This window comes from Oncorhynchus kisutch, linkage group LG13 (genome assembly GCF_002021735.2).
Source record: "Oncorhynchus kisutch isolate 150728-3 linkage group LG13, Okis_V2, whole genome shotgun sequence".
Classification (NCBI taxonomy): domain Eukaryota; kingdom Metazoa; phylum Chordata; class Actinopteri; order Salmoniformes; family Salmonidae; genus Oncorhynchus; species Oncorhynchus kisutch.
In genome coordinates, this window is record NC_034186.2 from 14,202,478 (window position 1) to 14,225,978 (window position 23,501).

Sequence of the window (23,501 nt, forward strand, 5' to 3'; positions counted from 1 at the left end):
TAGGGGACCAGTCTGTGACTGTAGTTCACTGTAGGCTAGCAGTAAGTAGGGGACCAGTATGTGACTGTAGTTCACTGTAGGCTAGCAGTAAGTAGGGGACCAGTCTGTGACTGTAGTTCACTGTAGGCTAGCAGTAAGTGAGGGGACCAGTCTGTGACTGTAGTTCACTGTAGGCTAGCAGTACGTAGGGGACCAGTCTGTGACTGTAGTTTACTGTAGGCTAGCAGTAAGTAGGGGACCAGTCTGTGACTGTAGTTTACTGTAGGCTAGCAGTAAGTAGGGGACCAGTCTGTGACTGTAGTTCACTGTAGGCTAGCAGTAAGTAGGGGACCAGTATGTGACTGTAGTTCACTGTAGGCTAGCAGTAAGTAGGGGACCAGTCTGTGACTGTAGTTCACTGTAGGCTAGCAGTAAGTGAGGGGACCAGTCTGTGACTGTAGTTCACTGTAGGCTAGCAGTACGTAGGGGACCAGTCTGTGACTGTAGTTTACTGTAGGCTAGCAGTAAGTAGGGGACCAGTCTGTGACTGTAGTTCACTGTAGGCTAGCAGTAAGTTGGGGACCAGTCTGTGACTGTAGTTCACTGTAGGCTAGCAGTAAGTAGGGGACCAGTCTGTGACTGTAGTTCACTGTAGTCTAGCAGTAAGTAGGGGACCAGGCTGTGACTATAGTTCACTGTAGTCTAGCAGTAAGTGAGGGGACCAGTCTGACTATAGTTTACTGTAGTCTAGCAGTAAGTGAGGGGACCAGTCTGTGACTGTAGTTCACTGTAGGCTAGCAGTAAGTAGGGGACCAGTCTGTGACTGTAGTTCACTGTAGTCAAGCAGTAAGTAGGGGACCAGGCTGTGACTGTAGTTTACTGTAGTCTAGCAGTAAGTGAGGGGACCAGTATGACTGTAGTTTACTGTAGGCTAGCAGTAAGTGAGGGGACCAGTCTGTGACTGTAGTTCACTGTAGTCTAGCAGTAAGTGGGGGGACCAGTCTGTGACTGTAGTTTACTGTAGGCTAGCAGTAAGTGAGGGGACCAATCTGACTGTAGGCTAGCAGTAAGTGAGGGGACCAGTCTGAATGTAGTTTACTGTAGGCTAACAGTAGTAGGGGACCAGTCTGTGACTGTAGTTTACTGTAGGCTAGCAGTAAGTACGGGAGCAGTCTGTGACTGTAGTATACTGTAAGCTAGCAGTAAGTGAGGGGACCAGTCTGACTGTAGTTTACTATAGGCTAGCAGTAAGTGAGGGGACCGGTCTGACTGTAGTTTACTGTAGGCTAGCAGTAAGTGAGGGGACCAGTATGTGACTGTAGTTCACTGTAGGCTAGCAGTAAGTAGGGGACCAGTCTGTGACTGTAGTTCACTGTAGGCTAGCAGTAAGTGAGGGGACCAGTCTGTGACTGTAGTTCACTGTAGGCTAGCAGTACGTAGGGGACCAGTCTGTGACTGTAGTTTACTGTAGGCTAGCAGTAAGTAGGGGACCAGTCTGTGACTGTAGTTTACTGTAGGCTAGCAGTAAGTAGGGGACCAGTCTGTGACTGTAGTTCACTGTAGGCTAGCAGTAAGTAGGGGACCAGTATGTGACTGTAGTTCACTGTAGGCTAGCAGTAAGTAGGGGACCAGTCTGTGACTGTAGTTCACTGTAGGCTAGCAGTAAGTGAGGGGACCAGTCTGTGACTGTAGTTCACTGTAGGCTAGCAGTACGTAGGGGACCAGTCTGTGACTGTAGTTTACTGTAGGCTAGCAGTAAGTAGGGGACCAGTCTGTGACTGTAGTTCACTGTAGGCTAGCAGTAAGTTGGGGACCAGTCTGTGACTGTAGTTCACTGTAGGCTAGCAGTAAGTAGGGGACCAGTCTGTGACTGTAGTTCACTGTAGTCTAGCAGTAAGTAGGGGACCAGGCTGTGACTATAGTTCACTGTAGTCTAGCAGTAAGTGAGGGGACCAGTCTGACTATAGTTTACTGTAGTCTAGCAGTAAGTGAGGGGACCAGTCTGTGACTGTAGTTCACTGTAGGCTAGCAGTAAGTAGGGGACCAGTCTGTGACTGTAGTTCACTGTAGTCAAGCAGTAAGTAGGGGACCAGGCTGTGACTGTAGTTTACTGTAGTCTAGCAGTAAGTGAGGGGACCAGTATGACTGTAGTTTACTGTAGGCTAGCAGTAAGTGAGGGGACCAGTCTGTGACTGTAGTTCACTGTAGTCTAGCAGTAAGTGGGGGGACCAGTCTGTGACTGTAGTTTACTGTAGGCTAGCAGTAAGTGAGGGGACCAATCTGACTGTAGGCTAGCAGTAAGTGAGGGGACCAGTCTGAATGTAGTTTACTGTAGGCTAACAGTAGTAGGGGACCAGTCTGTGACTGTAGTTTACTGTAGGCTAGCAGTAAGTACGGGAGCAGTCTGTGACTGTAGTATACTGTAAGCTAGCAGTAAGTGAGGGGACCAGTCTGACTGTAGTTTACTATAGGCTAGCAGTAAGTGAGGGGACCGGTCTGACTGTAGTTTACTGTAGGCTAGCAGTAAGTGAGGGGACCCATCTGACTGTAGCCTAGCAGTAAGTGACGGGACCAGTCTGTGACTGTAGGCTAGCAGTATGTGAGGGGACCAGTCTGACTGTAGTTTAATGTAGTCTAGCAGTAAGTGAGGGGACCAGTCTGACTCTAGTTTACTGTAGGCTAACAGTAGTAGGGGACCAGTCTGTGACTGTAGTTTACTGTAAGCTAGCAGTAAGTGAGGGGACCAGTCTGACTGTAGTTTACTGTAGTCTAGCAGTAAGTGAGGGGACCAGTCTGTGACTGTAGTTGACTGTAGGCTAGCAGTAAGTAGGGGACCAGTCTGTGACTGTAGTTCACTGTAGTCTAGCAGTAAGTAGGGGACCAGGCTGTGACTATAGTTCACTGTAGTCTAGCAGTAAGTGAGGGGACCAGTCTGACTGTAGTTTACTGTAGTCTAGCAGTAAGTGAGGGGACCAGTCTGTGACTGTAGTTGACTGTAGGCTAGCAGTAAGTAGGGGACCAGTCTGTGACTGTAGTTCACTGTAGTCTAGCAGTAAGTAGGGGACCAGGCTGTGACTATAGTTCACTGTAGTCTAGCAGTAAGTGAGGGGACCAGTCTGACTGTAGTTTACTGTAGTCTAGCAGTAAGTGAGGGGACCAGTCTGTGACTGTAGTTTACTGTAGTCTAGCAGTAAGTGAGGGGACCAGTATGACTGTAGTTTACTGTAGTCTAGCAGTAAGTAGGGGACCAGTCTGTGACTATAGTTCACTGTAGGCTAGCAGTAAGTAGGGGACCAGGCTGTGACTGTAGTTCACTGTAGGCTAGCAGTAAGTGAGGGGACCAGTCTGTGCCTGTAGTTCACTGTAGTCTAGCAGTAAGTAGGGGACCAGTCTGTGACTGTAGTTCACTGTAGGCTAGCAGTAAGTAGGGGACCAGTCTGTGACTGTAGTTCACTGTAGTCTAGCAGTAAGTAGGGGACCAGTCTGTGACTGTAGTTCACTGTAGACTAGCAGTAAGTAGGGTACCAGTCTGTGACTGTAGTTCACTGTAGGCTAGTAGTAAGTAGGGGACCAGTCTGTGACTGTAGTTCACTGTAGGCTAGCAGTAAGTGAGGGGACCAGTCTGTGCCTGTAGTTCACTGTAGTCTAGCAGTAAGTAGGGGACCAGTCTGTGACTGTAGTTCACTGTAGGCTAGCAGTAAGTAGGGGACCAGTCTGTGACTGTAGTTCACTGTAGTCTAGCAGTAAGTAGGGGACCAGTCTGTGACTGTAGTTCACTGTAGACTAGCAGTAAGTGAGGGGACCAGTCTGACTGTAGTTTACTGTAGGCTAGCAGTAAGTGAGGGGACCAGTCTGACTGTAGTTTACTGTAGGCTAGCAGTAAGTGAGGGGACCAGTCTGTGACTGTCGTTAACTGTAGTCTAGCAGTAAGTGAGGGGACCAGTCTGTGACTGTAGTTTACTGTAGGCTAGCAGTAAGTGAGGGGACCAGTCTGACTGTAGTTTACTGTAGGCTAGCAGTAAGTGAGGGGACCAGTCTGTGACTGTAGTTCACTGTAGTCTAGCAGTAAGTGAGGGGACCAGTCTGTGACTGTAGTTTACTGTAGGCTAGCAGTAAGTGAGGGGACCAATCTGACTGTAGGCTAGCAGTAAGTCAGGGGACCAATCTGTGACTATAGTTCACTGTAGTCTAGCAGTAAGTGAGGGGACCAGTCTGACTGTAGTTTACTGTAGTCTAGCAGTAAGTGAGGGGACCAGTCTGTGATTGTAGTTTACTGTAGTCTAGCAGTAAGTGAGGGGACCAGTCTGACTGTAGTTTACTGTAGTCTAGCAGTAAGTGAGGGGACCAGTCTGTGACTGTAGTTGACTGTAGGCTAGCAGTAAGTAGGGGACCAGTCTGTGACTGTAGTTCACTGTAGTCTAGCAGTAAGTAGGGGACCAGGCTGTGACTATAGTTCACTGTAGTCTAGCAGTAAGTGAGGGGACCAGTCTGACTGTAGTTTACTGTAGTCTAGCAGTAAGTGAGGGGACCAGTCTGTGACTGTAGTTTACTGTAGTCTAGCAGTAAGTGAGGGGACCAGTCTGACTGTAGTTTACTGTAGTCTAGCAGTAAGTAGGGGACCAGTCTGTGACTATAGTTCACTGTAGGCTAGAAGTAAGTAGGGGACCAGGCTGTGACTATAGTTCACTGTAGTCTAGCAGTAAGTGAGGGGACCAGTCTGTGACTGTAGTTCACTGTAGGCTAGCATTAAGTAGGGTACCAGTCTGTGACTGTAGTTCACTGTAGGCTAGTAGTAAGTAGGGGACCAGTCTGTGACTGTAGTTCACTGTAGGCTAGCAGTAAGTGAGGGGTCCAGTCTGTGACTGTAGTTTACTGTGGGCTAACAGTAGTAGGGGACCAGTCTGTGACTGCAGTTTACTGTAGACTAGCAGTAAGTAGGGGACCAGTCTGACTGTAGTTTACTGTAGGCTAGCAGTAAGTGACGGGACCAGTCTGTGACTGTAGGCTAGCAGTAAGTGAGGGGGACCAGTCTGACTGTAGTTTACTGTAGGCTAGCAGTAAGTGAGGGGACCAGTCTGACTGTAGTTTACTGTAGGCTAACTGTAGTAGGGGACCAGTCTGTGACTGTAGTTTACTGTAGGCTAGCAGTAAGTGAGGGGACCCGTCTGACTGTAGGCTAGCAGTAAGTGACGGGACCAGTCTGTGACTGTAGTCTAGCAGTAAGTGAGGGGACCAGTCTGACTGTAGTTTACTGTAGGCTAGCAGTAAGTGAGGGGACCAGTCTGACTGTAGTTTACTGTAGGCTAGCAGTAAGTGAGGGGACCAGTCTGACTGCCGTTTACTGTAGGCTAGCAGTAAGTGAGGGGACCAGTCTATGACTGTAGTTCACTGTAGTCTAGCAGTAAGTGAGGGGACCAGTCTGTGACTGTAGTTTACTGTAGGCTAGCAGTAAGTGAGGGGACCAGTCTGACTGTAGTTTACTGTAGGCTAGCAGTAAGTGAGGGGACCAGTCTGACTGTAGTTTACTGTAGGCTAGCAGTAAGTGAGGGGACCAGTCTGTGACTGTAGTTAACTGTAGTCTAGCAGTAAGTGAGGGGACCAGTCTGTGACTGTAGTTTACTGTAGGCTAGCAGTAAGTGTGGGGACCAGTCTGACTGTAGTTTACTGTAGGCTAGCAGTAAGTGAGGGGACCAGTCTGACTGTAGTTTACTGTAGGCTAGCAGTAAGTTGGGGGACCAGTCTGTGACTGTAGTTCACTGTAGGCTAGCAGTAAGTTAGGGGAACCAGTCTGACTGTAGTTTACTGTAGGCTAACAGTAGTAGGGGACCAGTCTGTGACTGTAGTTTACTGTAGGCTAGCAGTAAGTAGGGGAGCAGTCTGTGACTGTAGTCTAGCAGTAAGTGAGGGGACCAGGCTGTGACTATAGTTCACTGTAGTCTAGCAGTAAGTGAGGGGACCAGTCTGACTGTAGTTTACTGTAGGCTAGCAGTAAGTAGGGGACCAGTCTGTGACTGTAGTTCACTGTAGGCTAGCAGTAAGTGAGGGGAACCAGTCTGACTGTAGTTTACTGTAGGCTAGCAGTAAGTAGGGGACCAGTCTGTGACTGTAGTTCACTGTAGGCTAGCAGTAAGTAGGGGACCAGTCTGTGACTGTAGTTTACTGTAGGCTAGCAGTAAGTAGGGGACCAGTCTGTGACTGTAGTTCACTGTAGGCTAGCAGTAAGTAGGGGACCAGTATGTGACTGTAGTTCACTGTAGGCTAGCAGTAAGTAGGGGACCAGTCTGTGACTGTAGTTCACTGTAGGCTAGCAGTAAGTGAGGGGACCAGTCTGTGACTGTAGTTCACTGTAGGCTAGCAGTACGTAGGGGACCAGTCTGTGACTGTAGTTTACTGTAGGCTAGCAGTAAGTAGGGGACCAGTCTGTGACTGTAGTTTACTGTAGGCTAGCAGTAAGTAGGGGACCAGTCTGTGACTGTAGTTCACTGTAGGCTAGCAGTAAGTAGGGGACCAGTATGTGACTGTAGTTCACTGTAGGCTAGCAGTAAGTAGGGGACCAGTCTGTGACTGTAGTTCACTGTAGGCTAGCAGTAAGTGAGGGGACCAGTCTGTGACTGTAGTTCACTGTAGGCTAGCAGTACGTAGGGGACCAGTCTGTGACTGTAGTTTACTGTAGGCTAGCAGTAAGTTGGGGACCAGTCTGTGACTGTAGTTCACTGTAGGCTAGCAGTAAGTTGGGGACCAGTCTGTGACTGTAGTTCACTGTAGGCTAGCAGTAAGTAGGGGACCAGTCTGTGACTGTAGTTCACTGTAGTCTAGCAGTAAGTAGGGGACCAGGCTGTGACTATAGTTCACTGTAGTCTAGCAGTAAGTGAGGGGACCAGTCTGACTATAGTTTACTGTAGTCTAGCAGTAAGTGAGGGGACCAGTCTGTGACTGTAGTTCACTGTAGGCTAGCAGTAAGTAGGGGACCAGTCTGTGACTGTAGTTCACTGTAGTCAAGCAGTAAGTAGGGGACCAGGCTGTGACTGTAGTTTACTGTAGTCTAGCAGTAAGTGAGGGGACCAGTATGACTGTAGTTTACTGTAGGCTAGCAGTAAGTGAGGGGACCAGTCTGTGACTGTAGTTCACTGTAGTCTAGCAGTAAGTGGGGGGACCAGTCTGTGACTGTAGTTTACTGTAGGCTAGCAGTAAGTGAGGGGACCAATCTGACTGTAGGCTAGCAGTAAGTGAGGGGACCAGTCTGAATGTAGTTTACTGTAGGCTAACAGTAGTAGGGGACCAGTCTGTGACTGTAGTTTACTGTAGGCTAGCAGTAAGTACGGGAGCAGTCTGTGACTGTAGTATACTGTAAGCTAGCAGTAAGTGAGGGGACCAGTCTGACTGTAGTTTACTATAGGCTAGCAGTAAGTGAGGGGACCGGTCTGACTGTAGTTTACTGTAGGCTAGCAGTAAGTGAGGGGACCCATCTGACTGTAGCCTAGCAGTAAGTGACGGGACCAGTCTGTGACTGTAGGCTAGCAGTATGTGAGGGGACCAGTCTGACTGTAGTTTAATGTAGTCTAGCAGTAAGTGAGGGGACCAGTCTGACTCTAGTTTACTGTAGGCTAACAGTAGTAGGGGACCAGTCTGTGACTGTAGTTTACTGTAAGCTAGCAGTAAGTGAGGGGACCAGTCTGACTGTAGTTTACTGTAGTCTAGCAGTAAGTGAGGGGACCAGTCTGTGACTGTAGTTGACTGTAGGCTAGCAGTAAGTAGGGGACCAGTCTGTGACTGTAGTTCACTGTAGTCTAGCAGTAAGTAGGGGACCAGGCTGTGACTATAGTTCACTGTAGTCTAGCAGTAAGTGAGGGGACCAGTCTGACTGTAGTTTACTGTAGTCTAGCAGTAAGTGAGGGGACGAGTCTGTGACTGTAGTTGACTGTAGGCTAGCAGTAAGTAGGGGACCAGTCTGTGACTGTAGTTCACTGTAGTCTAGCAGTAAGTAGGGGACCAGGCTGTGACTATAGTTCACTGTAGTCTAGCAGTAAGTGAGGGGACCAGTCTGACTGTAGTTTACTGTAGTCTAGCAGTAAGTGAGGGGACCAGTCTGTGACTGTAGTTTACTGTAGTCTAGCAGTAAGTGAGGGGACCAGTATGACTGTAGTTTACTGTAGTCTAGCAGTAAGTAGGGGACCAGTCTGTGACTATAGTTCACTGTAGGCTAGCAGTAAGTAGGGGACCAGGCTGTGACTGTAGTTCACTGTAGGCTAGCAGTAAGTGAGGGGACCAGTCTGTGCCTGTAGTTCACTGTAGTCTAGCAGTAAGTAGGGGACCAGTCTGTGACTGTAGTTCACTGTAGGCTAGCAGTAAGTAGGGGACCAGTCTGTGACTGTAGTTCACTGTAGTCTAGCAGTAAGTAGGGGACCAGTCTGTGACTGTAGTTCACTGTAGACTAGCAGTAAGTAGGGTACCAGTCTGTGACTGTAGTTCACTGTAGGCTAGTAGTAAGTAGGGGACCAGTCTGTGACTGTAGTTCACTGTAGGCTAGCAGTAAGTGAGGGGACCAGTCTGTGCCTGTAGTTCACTGTAGTCTAGCAGTAAGTAGGGGACCAGTCTGTGACTGTAGTTCACTGTAGGCTAGCAGTAAGTAGGGGACCAGTCTGTGACTGTAGTTCACTGTAGTCTAGCAGTAAGTAGGGGACCAGTCTGTGACTGTAGTTCACTGTAGACTAGCAGTAAGTGAGGGGACCAGTCTGACTGTAGTTTACTGTAGGCTAGCAGTAAGTGAGGGGACCAGTCTGACTGTAGTTTACTGTAGGCTAGCAGTAAGTGAGGGGACCAGTCTGTGACTGTCGTTAACTGTAGTCTAGCAGTAAGTGAGGGGACCAGTCTGTGACTGTAGTTTACTGTAGGCTAGCAGTAAGTGAGGGGACCAGTCTGACTGTAGTTTACTGTAGGCTAGCAGTAAGTGAGGGGACCAGTCTGACTGTAGTTTACTGTAGGCTAGCAGTAAGTGGGGGGACCAGTCTGTGACTGTAGTTCACTGTAGTCTAGCAGTAAGTGAGGGGACCAGTCTGTGACTGTAGTTTACTGTAGGCTAGCAGTAAGTGAGGGGACCAATCTGACTGTAGGCTAGCAGTAAGTCAGGGGACCAATCTGTGACTATAGTTCACTGTAGTCTAGCAGTAAGTGAGGGGACCAGTCTGACTGTAGTTTACTGTAGTCTAGCAGTAAGTGAGGGGACCAGTCTGTGATTGTAGTTTACTGTAGTCTAGCAGTAAGTGAGGGGACCAGTCTGACTGTAGTTTACTGTAGTCTAGCAGTAAGTGAGGGGACCAGTCTGTGACTGTAGTTGACTGTAGGCTAGCAGTAAGTAGGGGACCAGTCTGTGACTGTAGTTCACTGTAGTCTAGCAGTAAGTAGGGGACCAGGCTGTGACTATAGTTCACTGTAGTCTAGCAGTAAGTGAGGGGACCAGTCTGACTGTAGTTTACTGTAGTCTAGCAGTAAGTGAGGGGACCAGTCTGTGACTGTAGTTTACTGTAGTCTAGCAGTAAGTGAGGGGACCAGTCTGACTGTAGTTTACTGTAGTCTAGCAGTAAGTAGGGGACCAGTCTGTGACTATAGTTCACTGTAGGCTAGAAGTAAGTAGGGGACCAGGCTGTGACTATAGTTCACTGTAGTCTAGCAGTAAGTGAGGGGACCAGTCTGTGACTGTAGTTCACTGTAGGCTAGCATTAAGTAGGGTACCAGTCTGTGACTGTAGTTCACTGTAGGCTAGTAGTAAGTAGGGGACCAGTCTGTGACTGTAGTTCACTGTAGGCTAGCAGTAAGTGAGGGGTCCAGTCTGTGACTGTAGTTTACTGTGGGCTAACAGTAGTAGGGGACCAGTCTGTGACTGCAGTTTACTGTAGACTAGCAGTAAGTAGGGGACCAGTCTGACTGTAGTTTACTGTAGGCTAGCAGTAAGTGACGGGACCAGTCTGTGACTGTAGGCTAGCAGTAAGTGAGGGGGACCAGTCTGACTGTAGTTTACTGTAGGCTAGCAGTAAGTGAGGGGACCAGTCTGACTGTAGTTTACTGTAGGCTAACTGTAGTAGGGGACCAGTCTGTGACTGTAGTTTACTGTAGGCTAGCAGTAAGTGAGGGGACCCGTCTGACTGTAGGCTAGCAGTAAGTGACGGGACCAGTCTGTGACTGTAGTCTAGCAGTAAGTGAGGGGACCAGTCTGACTGTAGTTTACTGTAGGCTAGCAGTAAGTGAGGGGACCAGTCTGACTGTAGTTTACTGTAGGCTAGCAGTAAGTGAGGGGACCAGTCTGACTGCCGTTTACTGTAGGCTAGCAGTAAGTGAGGGGACCAGTCTATGACTGTAGTTCACTGTAGTCTAGCAGTAAGTGAGGGGACCAGTCTGTGACTGTAGTTTACTGTAGGCTAGCAGTAAGTGAGGGGACCAGTCTGACTGTAGTTTACTGTAGGCTAGCAGTAAGTGAGGGGACCAGTCTGACTGTAGTTTACTGTAGGCTAGCAGTAAGTGAGGGGACCAGTCTGTGACTGTAGTTAACTGTAGTCTAGCAGTAAGTGAGGGGACCAGTCTGTGACTGTAGTTTACTGTAGGCTAGCAGTAAGTGTGGGGACCAGTCTGACTGTAGTTTACTGTAGGCTAGCAGTAAGTGAGGGGACCAGTCTGACTGTAGTTTACTGTAGGCTAGCAGTAAGTTGGGGGACCAGTCTGTGACTGTAGGCTAGCAGTAAGTGAGGGGGACCAGTCTGACTGTAGTTTACTGTAGGCTAGCAGTAAGTGAGGGGACCAGTCTGACTGTAGTTTACTGTAGGCTAACTGTAGTAGGGGACCAGTCTGTGACTGTAGTTTACTGTAGGCTAGCAGTAAGTGAGGGGACCCGTCTGACTGTAGGCTAGCAGTAAGTGACGGGACCAGTCTGTGACTGTAGTCTAGCAGTAAGTGAGGGGACCAGTCTGACTGTAGTTTACTGTAGGCTAGCAGTAAGTGAGGGGACCAGTCTGACTGTAGTTTACTGTAGGCTAGCAGTAAGTGAGGGGACCAGTCTGACTGCCGTTTACTGTAGGCTAGCAGTAAGTGAGGGGACCAGTCTATGACTGTAGTTCACTGTAGTCTAGCAGTAAGTGAGGGGACCAGTCTGTGACTGTAGTTTACTGTAGGCTAGCAGTAAGTGAGGGGACCAGTCTGACTGTAGTTTACTGTAGGCTAGCAGTAAGTGAGGGGACCAGTCTGACTGTAGTTTACTGTAGGCTAGCAGTAAGTGAGGGGACCAGTCTGTGACTGTAGTTAACTGTAGTCTAGCAGTAAGTGAGGGGACCAGTCTGTGACTGTAGTTTACTGTAGGCTAGCAGTAAGTGTGGGGACCAGTCTGACTGTAGTTTACTGTAGGCTAGCAGTAAGTGAGGGGACCAGTCTGACTGTAGTTTACTGTAGGCTAGCAGTAAGTTGGGGGACCAGTCTGTGACTGTAGTTCACTGTAGGCTAGCAGTAAGTTAGGGGAACCAGTCTGACTGTAGTTTACTGTAGGCTAACAGTAGTAGGGGACCAGTCTGTGACTGTAGTTTACTGTAGGCTAGCAGTAAGTAGGGGAGCAGTCTGTGACTGTAGTCTAGCAGTAAGTGAGGGGACCAGGCTGTGACTATAGTTCACTGTAGTCTAGCAGTAAGTGAGGGGACCAGTCTGACTGTAGTTTACTGTAGGCTAGCAGTAAGTAGGGGACCAGTCTGTGACTGTAGTTCACTGTAGGCTAGCAGTAAGTGAGGGGAACCAGTCTGACTGTAGTTTACTGTAGGCTAGCAGTAAGTAGGGGACCAGTCTGTGACTGTAGTTCACTGTAGGCTAGCAGTAAGTAGGGGACCAGTCTGTGACTGTAGTTTACTGTAGGCTAGCAGTAAGTAGGGGACCAGTCTGTGACTGTAGTTCACTGTAGGCTAGCAGTAAGTAGGGGACCAGTATGTGACTGTAGTTCACTGTAGGCTAGCAGTAAGTAGGGGACCAGTCTGTGACTGTAGTTCACTGTAGGCTAGCAGTAAGTGAGGGGACCAGTCTGTGACTGTAGTTCACTGTAGGCTAGCAGTACGTAGGGGACCAGTCTGTGACTGTAGTTTACTGTAGGCTAGCAGTAAGTAGGGGACCAGTCTGTGACTGTAGTTTACTGTAGGCTAGCAGTAAGTAGGGGACCAGTCTGTGACTGTAGTTCACTGTAGGCTAGCAGTAAGTAGGGGACCAGTATGTGACTGTAGTTCACTGTAGGCTAGCAGTAAGTAGGGGACCAGTCTGTGACTGTAGTTCACTGTAGGCTAGCAGTAAGTGAGGGGACCAGTCTGTGACTGTAGTTCACTGTAGGCTAGCAGTACGTAGGGGACCAGTCTGTGACTGTAGTTTACTGTAGGCTAGCAGTAAGTAGGGGACCAGTCTGTGACTGTAGTTCACTGTAGGCTAGCAGTAAGTTGGGGACCAGTCTGTGACTGTAGTTCACTGTAGGCTAGCAGTAAGTAGGGGACCAGTCTGTGACTGTAGTTCACTGTAGTCTAGCAGTAAGTAGGGGACCAGGCTGTGACTATAGTTCACTGTAGTCTAGCAGTAAGTGAGGGGACCAGTCTGACTATAGTTTACTGTAGTCTAGCAGTAAGTGAGGGGACCAGTCTGTGACTGTAGTTCACTGTAGGCTAGCAGTAAGTAGGGGACCAGTCTGTGACTGTAGTTCACTGTAGTCAAGCAGTAAGTAGGGGACCAGGCTGTGACTGTAGTTTACTGTAGTCTAGCAGTAAGTGAGGGGACCAGTATGACTGTAGTTTACTGTAGGCTAGCAGTAAGTGAGGGGACCAGTCTGTGACTGTAGTTCACTGTAGTCTAGCAGTAAGTGAGGGGACCAGTCTGTGACTGTAGTTTACTGTAGGCTAGCAGTAAGTGAGGGGACCAATCTGACTGTAGGCTAGCAGTAAGTGAGGGGACCAGTCTGAATGTAGTTTACTGTAGGCTAACAGTAGTAGGGGACCAGTCTGTGACTGTAGTTTACTGTAGGCTAGCAGTAAGTACGGGAGCAGTCTGCTACTGTAGTATACTGTAAGCTAGCAGTAAGTGAGGGGACCAGTCTGACTGTAGTTTACTATAGGCTAGCAGTAAGTGAGGGGACCCGTCTGACTGTAGCCTAGCAGTAAGTGACGGGACCAGTCTGTGACTGTAGGCTAGCAGTATGTGAGGGGACCAGTCTGACTGTAGTTTAATGTAGTCTAGCAGTAAGTGAGGGGACCAGTCTGACTCTAGTTTACTGTAGGCTAACAGTAGTAGGGGACCAGTCTGTGACTGTAGTTTACTGTAAGCTAGCAGTAAGTGACGGGACCAGTCTGACTATAGTTTACTGTAGGCTAGCAGTAAGTGAGGGGACCAGTCTGACTGTAGTTTACTGTAGTCTAGCAGTAAGTGAGGGGACCAGTCTGTGACTGTAGTTGACTGTAGGCTAGCAGTAAGTAGGGGACCAGTCTGTGACTGTAGTTCACTGTAGTCTAGCAGTAAGTAGGGGACCAGGCTGTGACTATAGTTCACTGTAGTCTAGCAGTAAGTGAGGGGACCAGTCTGACTGTAGTTTACTGTAGTCTAGCAGTAAGTGAGGGGACCAGTCTGTGACTGTAGTTGACTGTAGGCTAGCAGTAAGTAGGGGACCAGTCTGTGACTGTAGTTCACTGTAGTCTAGCAGTAAGTAGGGGACCAGGCTGTGACTATAGTTCACTGTAGTCTAGCAGTAAGTGAGGGGACCAGTCTGACTGTAGTTTACTGTAGTCTAGCAGTAAGTGAGGGGACCAGTCTGTGACTGTAGTTTACTGTAGTCTAGCAGTAAGTAGGGGACCAGTCTGTGACTGTAGTTCACTGTAGGCTAGCAGTAAGTGAGGGGACCAGTCTGTGCCTGTAGTTCACTGTAGTCTAGCAGTAAGTAGGGGACCAGTCTGTGACTGTAGTTCACTGTAGGCTAGCAGTAAGTAGGGGACCAGTCTGTGACTGTAGTTCACTGTAGTCTAGCAGTAAGTAGGGGACCAGTCTGTGACTGTAGTTCACTGTAGACTAGCAGTAAGTAGGGTACCAGTCTGTGACTGTAGTTCACTGTAGGCTAGTAGTAAGTAGGGGACCAGTCTGTGACTGTAGTTCACTGTAGGCTAGCAGTAAGTGAGGGGACCAGTCTGTGCCTGTAGTTCACTGTAGTCTAGCAGTAAGTAGGGGACCAGTCTGTGACTGTAGTTCACTGTAGGCTAGCAGTAAGTAGGGGACCAGTCTGTGACTGTAGTTCACTGTAGTCTAGCAGTAAGTAGGGGACCAGTCTGTGACTGTAGTTCACTGTAGACTAGCAGTAAGTGAGGGGACCAGTCTGACTGTAGTTTACTGTAGGCTAGCAGTAAGTGAGGGGACCAGTCTGACTGTAGTTTACTGTAGGCTAGCAGTAAGTGAGGGGACCAGTCTGTGACTGTCGTTAACTGTAGTCTAGCAGTAAGTGAGGGGACCAGTCTGTGACTGTAGTTTACTGTAGGCTAGCAGTAAGTGAGGGGACCAGTCTGACTGTAGTTTACTGTAGGCTAGCAGTAAGTGAGGGGACCAGTCTGACTGTAGTTTACTGTAGGCTAGCAGTAAGTGGGGGGACCAGTCTGTGACTGTAGTTCACTGTAGTCTAGCAGTAAGTGAGGGGACCAGTCTGAATGTAGTTTACTGTAGGCTAACAGTAGTAGGGGACCAGTCTGTGACTGTAGTTTACTGTAGGCTAGCAGTAAGTACGGGAGCAGTCTGCTACTGTAGTATACTGTAAGCTAGCAGTAAGTGAGGGGACCAGTCTGACTGTAGTTTACTATAGGCTAGCAGTAAGTGAGGGGACCCGTCTGACTGTAGCCTAGCAGTAAGTGACGGGACCAGTCTGTGACTGTAGGCTAGCAGTATGTGAGGGGACCAGTCTGACTGTAGTTTAATGTAGTCTAGCAGTAAGTGAGGGGACCAGTCTGACTCTAGTTTACTGTAGGCTAACAGTAGTAGGGGACCAGTCTGTGACTGTAGTTTACTGTAAGCTAGCAGTAAGTGACGGGACCAGTCTGACTATAGTTTACTGTAGGCTAGCAGTAAGTGAGGGGACCAGTCTGACTGTAGTTTACTGTAGTCTAGCAGTAAGTGAGGGGACCAGTCTGTGACTGTAGTTGACTGTAGGCTAGCAGTAAGTAGGGGACCAGTCTGTGACTGTAGTTCACTGTAGTCTAGCAGTAAGTAGGGGACCAGGCTGTGACTATAGTTCACTGTAGTCTAGCAGTAAGTGAGGGGACCAGTCTGACTGTAGTTTACTGTAGTCTAGCAGTAAGTGAGGGGACCAGTCTGTGACTGTAGTTGACTGTAGGCTAGCAGTAAGTAGGGGACCAGTCTGTGACTGTAGTTCACTGTAGTCTAGCAGTAAGTAGGGGACCAGGCTGTGACTATAGTTCACTGTAGTCTAGCAGTAAGTGAGGGGACCAGTCTGACTGTAGTTTACTGTAGTCTAGCAGTAAGTGAGGGGACCAGTCTGTGACTGTAGTTTACTGTAGTCTAGCAGTAAGTAGGGGACCAGTCTGTGACTGTAGTTCACTGTAGGCTAGCAGTAAGTGAGGGGACCAGTCTGTGCCTGTAGTTCACTGTAGTCTAGCAGTAAGTAGGGGACCAGTCTGTGACTGTAGTTCACTGTAGGCTAGCAGTAAGTAGGGGACCAGTCTGTGACTGTAGTTCACTGTAGTCTAGCAGTAAGTAGGGGACCAGTCTGTGACTGTAGTTCACTGTAGACTAGCAGTAAGTAGGGTACCAGTCTGTGACTGTAGTTCACTGTAGGCTAGTAGTAAGTAGGGGACCAGTCTGTGACTGTAGTTCACTGTAGGCTAGCAGTAAGTGAGGGGACCAGTCTGTGCCTGTAGTTCACTGTAGTCTAGCAGTAAGTAGGGGACCAGTCTGTGACTGTAGTTCACTGTAGGCTAGCAGTAAGTAGGGGACCAGTCTGTGACTGTAGTTCACTGTAGTCTAGCAGTAAGTAGGGGACCAGTCTGTGACTGTAGTTCACTGTAGACTAGCAGTAAGTGAGGGGACCAGTCTGACTGTAGTTTACTGTAGGCTAGCAGTAAGTGAGGGGACCAGTCTGACTGTAGTTTACTGTAGGCTAGCAGTAAGTGAGGGGACCAGTCTGTGACTGTCGTTAACTGTAGTCTAGCAGTAAGTGAGGGGACCAGTCTGTGACTGTAGTTTACTGTAGGCTAGCAGTAAGTGAGGGGACCAGTCTGACTGTAGTTTACTGTAGGCTAGCAGTAAGTGAGGGGACCAGTCTGACTGTAGTTTACTGTAGGCTAGCAGTAAGTGGGGGGACCAGTCTGTGACTGTAGTTCACTGTAGTCTAGCAGTAAGTGAGGGGACCAGTCTGTGACTGTAGTTTACTGTAGGCTAGCAGTAAGTGAGGGGACCAATCTGACTGTAGGCTAGCAGTAAGTCAGGGGACCAATCTGTGACTATAGTTCACTGTAGTCTAGCAGTAAGTGAGGGGACCAGTCTGACTGTAGTTTACTGTAGTCTAGCAGTAAGTGAGGGGACCAGTCTGTGATTGTAGTTTACTGTAGTCTAGCAGTAAGTGAGGGGACCAGTCTGACTGTAGTTTACTGTAGTCTAGCAGTAAGTGAGGGGACCAGTCTGTGACTGTAGTTGACTGTAGGCTAGCAGTAAGTAGGGGACCAGTCTGTGACTGTAGTTCACTGTAGTCTAGCAGTAAGTAGGGGACCAGGCTGTGACTATAGTTCACTGTAGTCTAGCAGTAAGTGAGGGGACCAGTCTGTGACTGTAGTTCACTGTAGGCTAGCATTAAGTAGGGGACCAGTCTGTGACTGTAGTTCACTGTAGTCTAGCAGTAAGTAGGGGACCAGTCTGTGACTGTAGTTCACTGTAGGCTAGCAGTAAGTAGGGGACCAGTCTGTGACTGTAGTTCACTGTAGTCTAGCAGTAAGTAGGGGACCAGTCTGTGACTGTAGTTCACTGTAGGCTAGCAGTAAGTAGGGGACCAGTCTGTGACTGTAGTTCACTGTAGACTAGCAGTAAGTGAGGGGACCAGTCTGACTGTAGTTTACTGTAGGCTTGCAGTAAGTAGGGGACCAGTCTGTGAATGATACTATGTCTTGTGTCTTTCCTCTATCCATTCTTGCCCCCCCCCCCTCTCTCTTGCCTCTCTCCCCCTCCACAGAGTTAGGTCAGGAGTCCCTGCCAATGTCCAGTCAGGCCTCAGTGTCGGCAGCGGGCATGATGCCCTACCTGCAGGCGCAGACACACCTGGGAACAGCCGTGGGAGGGGAACAGAACGGGGCCTGCATCTACACCACAGCCTCTGACAGGCAACCAGCCCCTCCTGGGACCATGGCGAATGCTCAGCCCCAGGGACAGAGCTACTACCTGGGTCCCCCACCACCCAAAGCTCCAGGGGGCCACCAACCCGGCCGACACAGCTACAGCAGCACTGAGAGTAGCCCAGCTAGTGGAGTGAGTATAGAGCACAGACACAACACAACAATGTAACAGCACAACAACACAAGAGCACAACAACACAAGAGCACAACAATACAACAATACAACAACACAACATTACAACAACACATTGGCATTGACTGAGACACCGGTAGCTCTCTTTCCTGCCAGCCAGTACTAGCTCTCCTGCCCTGCCTTCTGCCTCTCGTTTCCTTGGCTGTTGGTTCCTGTCTCTCTCTCTTTCTTTCACTAGTCTGTCTCTACCCATCTACTGTATCTGTCTTTTTGTCCTTCCACCTCACCTCCTCCTTTCTTTCCTTCACCCCTTCACTTTGAGGGAGCAGTCGAGAGAGAGATGGCCCTAGGGTTCGCTGGTTTTAGACTGTCGTCTGTCTGTCTGTCTGTCTGTCAGTCAGTCTCTCTCCCTCTCTCCTCCTCTCTCTTTTCCTTTCTGTCTATGTCCTCCTCCGCCTCTCTGTCTCTGACAGATCTGATTTGTTTATGAGTTGGTGTTCTGTGGCCTAGGGCCTATTTGCCGGACTTAGCCCTCAGAAACTCTGGCTTCTTTCACACACACACACACACACACACACACACACACACACACACACACACACACACACACACACACACACACACACACACACACACACACACACACACACACACACACACTGAAGGGTCTGTTGCCTCAGTATTGAACTTAAATGCACCCCCCCACACACTCACTCGTTAATTTTCTCTCTGGCTCTTCGCTCTCTCTCTCTTTATCCCTCTCTGTCTGTCGCTCTCTCTCTTCGCTCTCTCTCTTTGTCTGTCTCTCTCTCTCTTTGTCTGTCTCTTTCTCTGTCGGTCTCGGTCTCTCTCTTTGTATCTCTCTTGTCTCTCTCTCTGTCTGTCTCTTTCTCTCTGTCTGTGTGTGTGATGACATGACCTGTGTTTCATCATTAGTTTTCTCCCACTCTGGAGAGACTCTTACAGAAACCACAGGGTCACCATAAAAGAGCCCACATAACACCATGTGTGTGTCCACCATGCAACCAGGCACTGACATCTGACCGCTACTGTGAGTGGAGTTTATGGGGAGGATAGAACGGACCTTAAGTCACATGATAGAATAACAAGCCGGGATACACACGGCTGTATGGGGTGGCTAGGTAATTATATAGAGGGCTGGCTGGCAAGCCGGGATACACACGGCTGTATGGGGTGGCTAGGTAATTATATAGAGGGCTGACTGGCAAGCCGGGATACACACGGCTGTATGGGGTGGCTAGGTAGTTATATAGAGGGCTGACTGGCAAGCCGGGATACACACGGCTGTATGGGGTGGCTAGGTAGTTATATAGAGGGCTGACTGTGAGGCAAGCCGGGATACACACGGCTGTATGGGGTGGCTAGGTAGTTATATAAAGGGCTGACTGTGAGGCAAGCCGGGATACACACGGCTGTATGGGGTGGCTAGGTAGTTATATAGAGGGCTGACTGTGAGGCAAGCCGGGATACACACGGCTGTATGGGGTGGCTAGGTAGTTATATAGAGGGCTGACTGTGAGGCAAGCCGGGATACACACGGCTGTATGGGGTGGCTAGGTAGTTATATAGAGGGCTGACTGTGAGGCAAGCCGGGATACACACGGCTGTATGGGGTGGCTAGGTAGTTATATAGAGGGCTGACTGTGAGGCAAGCCGGGATACACACGGCTGTATGGGGTGGCTAGGTAGTTATATAGAGGGCTGACTGTGAGGCAAGCCGGGATACACACGGCTGTATGGGGTGGCTAGGTAGTTATATAGAGGGCTGACAGGCAGGCAAGCCGGGATACACACGGCTGTATGGGGTGGCTAGGTAGTTATATAGAGGGCTGACTGTGAGGCAAGCCGGGATACACACGGCTGTATGGGGTGGCTAGGTAATTATATAGAGGGCTGACTGTGAGGCAAGCCGGGATACACACGGCTGTATGGGGTGGCTAGGTAGTTATATAGAGGGTTGACTGTGAGGCAAGCCGGGATACACACGGCTGTATGGGGTGGCTAGGTAGTTATATAGAGGGCTGACTGTGAGGCAAGCCGGGATACACACGGCTGTATGGGGTGGCTAGGTAGTTATATAGAGGGCTGACTGTCAGGCAAGCCGGGATACACACGGCTGTATGGGGTGGCTAGGTAGTTATATAGAGGGCTGACTGGCAAGCCGGGATACACACGGCTGTATGGGGTGGCTAGGTAATTATATAGAGGGCTGACTGTGAGGCAAGCCGGGATACACACGGCTGTATGGGGTGGCTAGGTAATTATATAGAGGGCTGACTGGCAAGCCGGGATACACACGGCTGTATGGGGTGGCTAGGTAGTTATATAGAGGGCTGACTGTGAGGCAAGCCGGGATACACACGGCTGTATGGGGTGGCTAGGTAGTTATATAGAGGGCTGACTGTGAGCCAAGCCGGGATACACACGGCTGTATGGGGTGGCTAGGTAGTTATATAGAGGGCTGACTGGCAGGCAAGCCGGGATACACACGGCTGTATGGGGTGGCTAGGTAGTTATATAGAGGGTTGACTGTGAGGCAAGCCGGGATACACACGGCTGTATGGGGTGGCTAGGTAGTTATATAGAGGGCTGACTGTGAGGCAAGCCGGGATACACACGGCTGTATGGGGTGGCTAGGTAGTTATATAGAGGGCTGACTGTGAGGCAAGCCGGGATACACACGGCTGTATGGGGTGGCTAGGTAGTTATATAGAGGGCTGACTGGCAAGCCGGGATACACACGGCTGTATGGGGTGGCTAGGTAATTATATAGAGGGCTGACTGTGAGGCAAGCCGGGATACACACGGCTGTATGGGGTGGCTAGGTAATTATATAGAGGGCTGACTGGCAAGCCGGGATACACACGGCTGTATGGGGTGGCTAGGTAGTTATATAGAGGGCTGACTGTGAGGCAAGCCGGGATACACACGGCTGTATGGGGTGGCTAGGTAGTTATATAGAGGGCTGACTGGCAGGCAAGCCGGGATACACACGGCTGTATGGGGTGGCTAGGTAGTTATATAGAGGGCTGACTGTGAGGCAAGCCGGGATACACACGGCTGTATGGGGTGGCTAGGTAGTTATATAGAGGGCTGACTGTGAGGCAAGCCGGGATACACACGGCTGTATGGGGTGGCTAGGTAATTATATAGAGGGCTGACTGGCAAGCCGGGATACACACGGCTGTATGGGGTGGCTAGGTAGTTATATAGAGGGCTGACTGTGAGGCAAGCCGGGATACACATGGCTGTATGGGGTGGCTAGGTAGTTATATAGAGGGCTGACTGTGAGGCAAGCCGGGATACACACGGCTGTATGGGGTGGCTAGGTAGTTATATAGAGGGCTGACTGTGAGGCAAGCCGGGATACACACGGCTGTATGGGGTGGCTAGGTAGTTATATAGAGGGCTGACTGTGAGGCAAGCCGGGATACACACGGCTGTATGGGGTGGCTAGGTAATTATATAGAGGGCTGACTGGCAAGCCGGGATACACACGGCTGTATGGGGGTGGCTAGGTAGTTATATAGAGGGCTGACTGTGAGGCAAGCCGGGATACACATGGCTGTATGGGGTGGCTAGGTAGTTATATAGAGGGCTGACTGTGAGGCAAGCCGGGGTACACACGGCTGTATGGGGTGGCTAGGTAGTTATATAGAGGGCTGACTGGCAAGCCGGGATACACACGGCTGTATGGGGTGGCTAGGTAGTTATATAGAGGGCTGACTGTGAGGCAAGCCGGGATACACACGGCTGTATGGGGTGGCTAGGTAGTTATATAAAGGGCTGGCTGTGAGGCAAGCCGGGATACACACGGCTGTATGGGGTGGCTAGGTAGTTATATAAAGGGCTGACTGTGAAGCAAGCCGGGATACACACGGCTGTATGGGGTGGCTAGGTAGTTATATAGAGGGCTGACTGTGAGGCAAGCCGGGATACACACGGCTGTATGGGGTGGCTAGGTAGTTATATAGAGGGCTGACTGGCAAGCCGGGATACACACGGCTGTATGGGGTGGCTAGGTAGTTATATAGAGGGCTGACTGTGAGGCAAGCCGGGATACACACGGCTGTATGGGGTGGCTAGGTAGTTATATAAAGGGCTGACTGTGAGGCAAGCCGGGATAACACACGGCTGTATGGGGTGGCTAGGTAGTTATATAGAGGGCTGACTGTGAGGCAAGCCGGGATACACACGGCTGTATGGGGTGGCTAGGTAGTTATATAGAGGGCTGACTGGCAAGCCGGGATACACACGGCTGTATGGGGTGGCTAGGTAGTTATATAGAGGGCTGACTGGCAAGCCGGGATACACACGGCTGTATGGGGTGGCTAGGTAGTTATATAGAGGGCTGACTGGCAAGCCGGGATACACACGGCTGTATGGGGTGGCTAGGTAGTTATATAGAGGGCTGACTGTGAGGCAAGCCGGGATACACACGGCTGTATGGGGTGGCTAGGTAGTTATATAAAGGGCTGGCTGTGAGGCAAGCCGGGATACACACGGCTGTATGGGGTGGCTAGGTAGTTATATAAGGGCTGACTGTGAAGCAAGCCGGGATACACACGGCTGTATGGGGTGGCTAGGTAGTTATATAGAGGGCTGACTGTGAGGCAAGCCGGGATACACACGGCTGTATGGGGTGGCTAGGTAGTTATATAGAGGGCTGACTGGCAAGCCGGGATACACATGGCTGTATGGGGTGGCTAGGTAGTTATATAGAGGGCTGACTGTGAGGCAAGCCGGGATACACACGGCTGTATGGGGTGGCTAGGTAGTTATATAAAGGGCTGACTGTGAGGCAAGCCGGGATACACACGGCTGTATGGGGTGGCTAGGTAGTTATATAGAGGGCTGACTGTGAGGCAAGCTAGGTGGCAACACAGTCTTAAAGGGTGTACAGCATTTTGACTTGAACATTTACAGCATTGTTGAATGCATTAAGGATACGTTAGTACGATGGGTTGTTCATGACTTGGATATTTACTTAGGGAACAGTGTGGTAAAGTCCAATATTATCTCTGTCTGTCTCCAGGCTCCCAGCAGTCAGTTCTCTCTCCTGGGTGAACCCCCTAAAGAGATGAAGCTACCTTCCAATCCGTACCTGAATCTAGCTAGTGTGTTACCTGGCATGGTGCTGCAAGGTAAAGCGCGCACGCACGCACGCGCACACACGCGCGCGCACACACACACACACACACACACACACACACACACACACACACACACACACATTGTTATAACCCAGTAATAAGGACATGTTGCTCGTTTTAAGATGTTTCTTATAACTTGTTGGGGCTTGTTATTAAAAAATGACTCACATTAACTATTACAGATGATGTCCTCTTTTTCTGTGTGTATTTGACTGTATTCTCTGTGTGGTTGTTTGGTCTGTCATGCAGCCCCGACGGCCTGTAAAATGCAGACAGGGCAGCCTCTAGTTGGGGTGTACAGCAGTGCTATGCCCCCTGTCTCCCAACCCTCCACTTCCCAAACCCCAGCACCCTACAGCACCGATACCTCTGCAGACTACAGTCACTACAGCCAGGCATACTCACAGGTAACACACACATGCACACAGACAAGTGTGTTTACACAGGAGTGAGCACACACCCAAACTGTTGAGCTCTGCACAGTAAGTCATTATGTCTTCCGTGCTTCCTCATAGAGACAGGTTGTTTTTGCAATTACTCACAATTGTGTCATGTGTTGGAGAGATGGAGAAAGAGTGGGGTGTGTTGCGGAAGATAGGGTAGTGAAAAGAGAGAGTGGGGAGAGGTAGAGTTAATTAGAGAGAAAGGAACAATAGGAGATATATGAGTGAGAGAGTATGTATGTGTAATGTTTATTGTTCATTTTTATTGTTTTTCACTTTTGTAAATTATCTACCTCACTTGCTTTGGCAATGTTAACACGTTTCCCATGCCAATAAAGCCCCTTGAATTGAATTGAGTAAGAGAAAGATGGGTTAAGGGAAGAGAGAGAGCGAGAGAGAG

At 49.6% G+C, this 23,501-nt stretch overlaps 1 protein-coding gene across 1 annotated transcript in view; it reads left to right on the forward strand.

The window, feature by feature from the left end:
* The window catches only part of raver2 (ribonucleoprotein, PTB-binding 2), a 134,118-nt gene extending 110,694 nt beyond the window's left edge, over positions 1 to 23,424 (forward strand). The window contains exons 9-11 of the mRNA XM_031785636.1: positions 17,192 to 17,484; positions 22,541 to 22,649; positions 22,908 to 23,424. Coding sequence (XP_031641496.1) covers positions 17,192 to 17,484; positions 22,541 to 22,649; positions 22,908 to 23,110 — 605 coding nt within the window. The 3' untranslated portion in view covers positions 23,111 to 23,424. The remainder of the gene's footprint in view (positions 1 to 17,191; positions 17,485 to 22,540; positions 22,650 to 22,907) is intronic.
* The last annotated feature ends 77 nt before the right edge of the window (positions 23,425 to 23,501 follow it).